Source organism: Acinonyx jubatus, chromosome E2 (assembly GCF_027475565.1).
Source record: "Acinonyx jubatus isolate Ajub_Pintada_27869175 chromosome E2, VMU_Ajub_asm_v1.0, whole genome shotgun sequence".
Classification (NCBI taxonomy): domain Eukaryota; kingdom Metazoa; phylum Chordata; class Mammalia; order Carnivora; family Felidae; genus Acinonyx; species Acinonyx jubatus.
The window spans coordinates 614235-622309 of NC_069396.1; the positions used below are offsets into that span (position 1 = coordinate 614235).

The 8075-nt window shown below is 57.5% G+C and overlaps 1 protein-coding gene and 1 non-coding gene across 2 annotated transcripts; both read right to left on the reverse strand.

Moving 5' to 3' along the window:
* Window positions 1–5248: 5248 nt before the first annotated feature.
* On the reverse strand, window positions 5249–7585 carry RPL13 (ribosomal protein L13). The gene is made up of 6 exons (XM_027076450.2): window positions 7448–7585; window positions 7118–7238; window positions 6829–6970; window positions 6460–6633; window positions 6034–6090; window positions 5249–5426 (listed from the first exon to the last, which is right to left on the reverse strand). The coding sequence occupies exons 2-6, from the start codon at window positions 7219–7221 to the stop codon at window positions 5268–5270; spliced, it is 636 nt and encodes a 211-aa protein (XP_026932251.1). The 5' UTR covers window positions 7222–7238; window positions 7448–7585; the 3' UTR covers window positions 5249–5267.
* Window positions 6701–6778, reverse strand: LOC113604441 (small nucleolar RNA MBII-202). The gene has a single exon (XR_003426383.1). It is a non-coding gene; the product is annotated as a small nucleolar RNA MBII-202 (small nucleolar RNA).
* Window positions 7586–8075: the final 490 nt, after the last annotated feature.

Sequence of the window (8075 nt, forward strand, 5' to 3'; positions counted from 1 at the left end):
GCCTTCTGGCAGCAATCAGATGCCTGTCACCAAGACCCCTCTCATGTGTCCCGGACCTTAGCGCTCTGGAGGAGCAGCCGTGAGAAGGTGGATGTCCCGGGGGGGGGGGGGCACTCGGACCCCCACCGGGAAGGGTAGGTCTGGAGAAGACTCTGCAAGGCAGGCCAGCCTTCCCTTCCTAGGCTGACGGCCATTCTGTAGGCCCCAGGCCACCTGTCCCCCTGCAGCTTGGCACCGGGTCGCCGGTCTTCCTCTCTGGAGCCAAGGCAGCTGCCCCACCCTGTGCTTCCACTTTCTGTTCCGGTTTACCTGTGAAGAGGGGTCTTATGGCTCACTCACGGTGGCAGCCCCAGGGCCTGGCCTGCAGGGGGCGTTCAACACGTGCTGTGCACTCCCTGCTCCGCCCCAGGACCACGTGGAGAAGACATACTGTGGGGGGAGGGGGGGGCGAGGAGCCACAGGCACCTGATGGCAGAGGGCTCTGACCGTCCCGCCACTGACCCGTGACACACGTGTGCCCAGAACACTGCAGGAAGGGGACAGAGCGGGCCTGCCAGAGCCTGTGTCTGGGGATCCTTCAGAATGAAAACCCCACAAAGACAAGGCAGATACATCTAGTCCCTGCAGCCGGGGCGACGCCTGGCACACAGTAGGTGCCAAATAAATACCGGAGTGAATGAATGCCTGTTCCCCCTTCATCTCCGTGTCCTTCAATAATTTCCTCCACCTTACTTTCCACCATCCCCGGCCCCTCTGACGATCTGCTGCCCAGTGCCTACCCCATCATCGGGCTCTGCTTACATCCTGCAGCCTGATTCCCTCCCCTAACGCGGTGCCCCATCTGTGGTCAGCACTCGGTGCATGTCGAGTGAAAGCCTCCTGGATGGTCAGTGCCAGGCAGGCCCAGAGCCAGACCCGGGTCTGCGTGCTCAGTATGTCTGGTCTAGTTCCAAGCAACTGGAAACAGATTCCAGCTGAGGGAGCCAAACACTGGGGAAGCCCTGGGATTGGTGGGGGGCACCCCAAGACCACGGAGAGGACGGTGAGGTTGCATCACCAAGGATGTGCCCTGGCCGGGGACAGGGGACCAGTGTGCGAAGTGTGGAGCCTGGCCATGTGACCAGGAAGCGGGCCAGGAAGCAGGGCAGAGAGTAGGTGCCTTCAGCTCCTACAAAAGAGGCGGGTTCTGCTTCTCACGGGACTCAAAGAAGCTCCCAACGTGAGTTCTGATGCTGAAAAGCCAAAAAAAAAGAATAAGCAATGTCTACTACAGAGGCCAGGCTGTGGTATTCCTACTACAGCACACTGTCTCCTAAAAGACAGTGCTCCATCCCCCCTCCAGACCATACTCAACATATAAGGCTCAGGGAGCCTGGCTGGCTCAGTTGGTAGAGCACCCAAGACTTGATCACAAGGTCGTAGGAGCCCCACGTTGAGTGTAGCAATGACTTAAAAAAAAAAAAAAAAAAAAAAAGATATAAGCAAGACTCAAAAGGAAAAGAATAAACTAGAAGAAAAATCGTCAACATATGACAGAAGGCAAATTTCCTTAATATGCAAAGAGCTGCTACAACTCAAGAAAAAAGACATCACAATAGAAAAATGGACAAAGAATGTAACAGAGGAACCACACACACACACACACACAGATAATTTGCCAGCAAATATGAGAAGAGGCTCAGCTTCACAAATAATAAAAGAAATGCAAGTTAACAGCAGCATTCCAGGACTCCTCACCTATAGAGGCCTGTTTAAATAAAACCCCTTCAGGGGTCCTCTACAGGCACAGGAGTGAAGGGAGAGAGACGTGGGAGAGCTGGAATGATACGAAGCAGCACACACAGTGTGACTCCATTCGCTGTCAAAAAAATATTTAAGTGATCTTTGCACCCAATGTGGGGCTTGAACCCACAAACCTCGAGATCAAGGGTGGCACGCTCTTCCAGCTGTGCCAGCTGGGCACCCCCGCCATTTGCTCTTATGAAAACAAAAGGGCCAGCTGTTTATACCAGAATATAACCTCACGGAAACCACTCTGGGTAGATGCAGAAGCTGTTCAAGGTGCTTGGAGGGTGGGGGTGATTCAGGGGACCCTTCACTTTGGTTTATTCTCTTTTCTTTTCTGGATTTTTTTTTTTTTTTTAACAAAGAGCATATTTTCTGTAACTTAGAAAAGAAAAAAAAGCAAACATCCAGAAACAATAAAAGAAAACATGATGAATGTAAGTATCTGTAAATAAAAAGTAACGTGTGAGACACAAAAAAAGTAGAGAAAAGAACTCGGACCCCTTTGCACATGCACTTACCTCCTACTCTCTGGCTTGAACTGAGTTAAGTGGCAAAAAGCCTAAATAACCTAAAACAACTGTAGTCTTTCCCCTAAATTACAACAGTTTCAAGTAAGTGGAAATTAGTGTTAATCTTAATTCTTCCTTAAAACACCACAATTGTAGATATTTTAACAAAGCAACTACAGGATAGGGCGCCTGGGTGTCAGTTAAACGTCTGACCTCGGCTCAGGTCATGATCTCACAGCTGGTGACTTTGAGTCCCGCCTCAGGCTCACTGCTGTCAGCGCAGAGCCCTCTTAGGACCCTCGCTCTTTCTCTCTCAAAAGTATAAAAAAAAAACAACAAAAAACTGCTTAAACAATAAAAAAAAGAAAACAAGTAATACTTTGAGAAAAAAACCTTTGCAACTTCTGTCAGAACAATGCTTATCCGAAAACTGGCAAAGAGGTACACGTGTGACACGGGCCATCTGGTGGGTGGCAGGAGCCCAGGCACCCCTGTGGGCCGCCATGGCCATAGCTTGTGACACCCGTGAACCCACTTTGGGAATCTGACCTCAAAATGCACTTGCACCCTACACACGACCGGCCTGACGAGCCGAACTCCGTGTCGGACCCCCGCTCGGGTGTCCCGGAGCGCACCAGCTGGTGGAACGTTACCCGGGTGTAGAAAGGGGTGAAGGAATCTGCCCTGTACAGGGTTAGTTTCCTACGCTGCGCATCAAACGACCACACACAGTGGCTAAAACCACACACGGGGGAGGGCAGAGCACAGCCGGTTCTCTGCTCTGGGGCACCTCATCAGAGGCCGTGCTTGCTGGAAAAATTCAGTTGCTCACCAGAGAGAGGACGGAGGCCCCGTTTTCTTGTTGCTGTGGCCTCACGCCTCTGCCGCCCCACCAGACACACAGCCGAGTGAGGAGCCATCTGTCCCGGGCAGTTCTGCACACACTCCAGGCGAAACCCTCCAGGAGCCGGAATGCCAGGGGACGGCCAGTTGACAAGAGGACCCCGTCACCCTGGCCGTGGCGAGGGCTGCCTTGGAGCCGACGGACACACAGGGACCAGTCGCGGGGGACGTCCTTCCAGCCTCCTTGCGGTGCTTACCATGCGCATGAGCTCACTCTCACCCGGTCGTTCCCCAGCTACCGGGTCACAGGCATCAGGGTTCCACCACCAGTCCAGCAGAACTTAGACTTTCCAGGCTGGTTGGCACCGCCTGCCCTCCAGGCTCCCAGCTCCACCTCGCAAGGATCCTTCCTCAGCCTTGGGAAAGGCTGGGCCGGGGCCCCCTGCTCCCCAGACAGGGCCACAGCTCGGAGGGGACACCAGCTGGGCTGTCCAATCCATAATCACTTCCGGTACCAGACTCACCCAAGTCCTGGGTGATGTAAAAATCTTCGAACCCACCAAGAGCATTCCAGACTGCAGAGGAAAGAAGTCCTCACAACTGCAGGTCAGGGAGTTTAGCGCATCAAGCAGGGGGGAGAACCAGCTGGGCCCGGCACCTTCAGAAGCCCCTTTGGTGGGGCTCAGGAGCCCCAAGTCCTAGGATCCGGCTTACTTCCCGCCTGGCTTTACCAGACGGCTCGAGTAGCTTACCTGCAGGGGTGGGGCTGGTCCTGCTCACCGAAAGTTCATGGCACTACGCTAAGTGACCCTTGGAAGCTGCTTAGTTCAGGTGACCCAGAACTGTGACAGAACCAGAGGAGGGCTGCTGCAGAGGACCCAGGGAACAGGGTCCTAGCATGCGGGCCCCCTACCCCAGGCTTCTCAGGTGTCCAGCCTGTCCCAGGGGCTCCTGAGGGCAGGAAAGGCCCTTCGTTCTGGTAGCACAATGCCAAAAGGGGGACAGGGTATGTCCAGCGGTGACTGAAGGCCACGCAAAGGTCTCTTCCCCTTACTCCAAAGGTTGGATCACAGGTGCTGGGGTGGTGGACGCCACGGCCGTGCACTTTCCTGGAGGCCTGGGGTCCAGCTCAAGCGTAGAGCCACCTGCAGTCAGGTAGCTTAATCCCACTCCTTACCGGGTTCTCTGCACAAATGCTGTGGAAACCGTGCCACCAGGATATCCCCTCTTCACAGGATGGTCCAGGACATAGCTTGGCCTCAAATTCCCACCCGTCAGCTGACCCTTCCCTGACACAGGTTCTCCAAGTGCAGCAGCATGGAGGTCAGCCCCTTACAAACTTACTTCAGGTGTGGAGTAAAGTGCCTTCCAAATCATCTGTTAGATGAAAACCTATCTGAAATCTGGTTCCAAACACACTCAGGTGGCAGCACAGGTGCCAGGCACAGAAACACACACCTCTCATGGCTTGTGGACACCTATACCCACCGGGCTGGAGCACTGAAGCAAAACTTGCTGAGTGCCAGTCCCCAGAGTGGGCCCTGCTGGGACGAGGGACCAGCTCAGGGCTGGACCTCAGTACCCACCTGTAGAGAAACCAAGCTCCGGTTTCAAAGGAACTCGGGCATCATGCTGTCACAAAGGCTCTGGGGACAGTCCCGCCTGCCCACGAAGGCACACTTGGCCGCCACACAGGCTCAGTAGCCCGAACGCGTGTTCAGGATGGACAAAGGCCAGCTTTCTGCACCAAAGCTTGGATGCCTTGCAAATGTGGGTGAAGGGGCTCAGGCCCAGGAAGGGTCTGACCCCTGAAACACTCAAGCAACTGGAAAATACTCATTAACAATGAGGCCAATGAACCTTTCTAACACCTCTGCAAAAAAAAGTACCGAAGTTTAGGAGTTTGAGCCTGGGTCAGGCCCCACACTGACAGCGCAGAGCCTGCTTGGGATGTGCTCTCTGAAACTAAAAAAAAGCAGTTCGGTCTTTGGACTGCCACGCAAAGATGCTGTCACCCCCTGCCAGGTCTCCTCAGCAAGGGCACACATCCCCACGTCCTTGCCCCACCCCTCACGGGAGACCGCTGTCACACGGACACCGCAAATATCTCAAGTTGCCAACGGCGCTTTATTTTTTCTTTTCCACATCCTGTTCTGCAGCTTCTTTGGCCCTTTTGGCCCGGATGCCAAACAGCCGGGCATGGGCACGGGCCATGCGAAGACTGGCAAACGCCTTGAAGTTCTTCTCCTCCTCGGTAATGACTCTGGCTTTCTCTTTCTTGTAGACCTGGAACGGAGCACAGGAGTCAAACCCTTGCCTGCAGTGAGGCCGGAGACAAAACCCAGCATGTGAGGACAGCAGAAACCGTGGAGGCGCACGCTGTCTGCCCATTGACTGCTGAAGGGCTACGCTGACACCAAGACAGACTTTAATGCCCCCGCCAAACACACAGCAGAGGCAGAAGCGAGCCCCTGAGCTGTGCGAACAACCGTTGGGGGAGGGTGTGCTGAGACACGTTGTGTCACCGTCAACAACAGAGAACATGGACCGAGGGAGGCCTGGGCCCACCTCCCTGGCAGAGAAAGTCAAGGGCCCAGTCACCTCCTGGATCACCAAACGTGCAATTACCTGTGGCCTGGCCTTTCAAATAGCAAAGAGGGAAACAACAAAAAAAAAAAAATTCGAAGGAGGTGCAACAAATGAGTCCCCAAAGATGAAGACAAGGCCCCCCCTCAAGGAGCCCATCTCTTAAGAGTGAAGGGTGTTGCTCCCAAAGTCAAAAAAGGTTTCTTTTTCACAAACCCATATATCTTGACACAGGCCCTGGCTGCCACCCTTCAACCCAATCTCCGCCCCGAGAAACTCACTGGTTCACCCCCCAAAGCCCACTTACGTTCCGTATGGGCATGACCGGTCCTGTCAGCTGCGTGGCCAGCTTGAGTTCCTCGGCCTGTTGGTTAAGGACAAGAGTCACCCGGGCTCACCTCAAGTCCCCAAAGGCTGCAAGCTTCTAACCCTGGACAACAGCCCCGCTTGCTGGGCGACCCCACCTACGGGTGCACACACATAGGCCTGGGTGACAAGTCACTGAACCCCCGTTCCGTCGAGCAGAGACACGGAGACGCTGGGGGAGCGTTTGTACGTGAGCCAACTTACAAAGCAAACAAGATAAACCCCTAACCCCCCGGCCTCCAGCCAACAGCTTTGACGGCGACCCAGATGGGACCCAGACGGAGCTCTGCCCTTCTCCACCCACACGCGTCCCTCTATCTGCGGGGACGCAGAGATTACCCTGACCCGGCGGGGAGGGCGCACTCACCGAGCTGTCCCCCTTCTTGGGGGCTGCCGGCCTCCGCGGGAACAGGAGCAGCTTGGAGCGGTACTCCTTCAGCCGCTGCACGTTGGCCTGCAGGGACTCCGTGGACTTGTTCCGCCGTCTCGGATCCACGGAGATCCCGATGGTCCGCGCCACCTTCTTGTGGATGCCAGCCACCTGCCCCCAGACAGACACGGATGCAGGACCCCCACCCCGGGGCCTCCGCTCCCCGCGCCCCCACCCGGGTGCCCGGCCGTCAGATGGAAAAGGGTTCAAAAGCGCTCTCATCAAGGAGGTGCAGCGATTCCGGAGAATGTCATCCTGGACCGGGGGCCGCCAAGCAGAGCCTCCCGCGCCTCCCGGCGCACTCACCCGCAGCTCCTCCAGGCTGAAGCCCCTGCCGGCTCGCACTTTGGTGTGATACCGCACCGTGGGGCACCTGACGATGGGCCGGATGGGTCCGGACGCGGGGCGCGGGGCGATGCGGCGTGCCTTGGCTTGCCGGGCCTTGCGTCTGGGCGGACAGAGGCGGGCGGCGGTCAGCTGGCCCCCGGCCCGGCCCCGGCGCACGCTCCCGACGGCCGCGCGCTCACCGGGCCAAGGGGTTCAAGCGCACCTGACCGTGGGCTCCCCGCGGCCCCACCCGGCAGCGGCGGCTCACCTGCGGATCTTCCGCGCCGGCTGGTTGAACCACGTGGCCACGCGCCGCTGCCAGTCCTTGTGGAAATGGGGCTTCAGGATCATGCCATTCCGGCTGGGCGCCATGGCTGCTGCCTACGGGCCTGGGGAGCCGCGGGAGAGGGGAGCGAGTCAGGCCCCGGGCTCCGGCAGGACGCGGCGGCCCGCCCGGCCCCAGAACCCGGGCCACGGCCCTCTCCCGTCTGCGGCAGGGGCCCGAGGCCCCTCTGCGGCCGCGCCCGACGCGGCCCTACACCGATGGCGGCGGATGCCACCCGATGCAGCCAAAGGCGCCTGAATCGAGCACACTCACCTCCTCCGGAGGAGAACGGCCAGCGGAAAGGAACTGCTACCACAAAGCACCCTGGGATGGTGTTGGGCTCGGCCAATCAAAAGCTCCGAAGGGTTCCGGCCAGTCAGAGCCCGGGATCCCGGAAGTGACGTCCACGCTCTCCCAGCAGACCTCGCGGCCTGGGCGGGCGTGGCGCCTCCCGCGTCTCGCGGGTTGGGTCCCGGGCCGTGCTGGGAGGACGGCGGGTCCTGCGGGACCCCGCGGCCTTCAAGGAGGAACGGCCAGGCCAGAGGAGAGCAGCGGCTGTTTGGGTGCCGAGTCTTTCCTGCTCCTGCACGTCACGGGACTCGGTACGTGCCCCTAACCCTAAAGCCTCGCCTCCGCGTCCGTCTTTGTGCCTTTCCAACCTTTTGAAACATTTGTGCTTCTTTGTTTACCCAGAAGTGACACTTGTTGAGTGCTCTAACTTCGCATGCGTTTTCACGCTGCACGGCACAAGCGCTGTACCTTCCCCGAGTCGGGCAGAGGGGGGGTAAGAATCCGGGTGACGGACTGCAGACCCTGCAGAGACGGGCGTCATGGAAAACATGTATTCAATAAATAGCCCGACATAGCTCCGTGACCTGTGCCCTGCGCGTCTCCCGTTCTC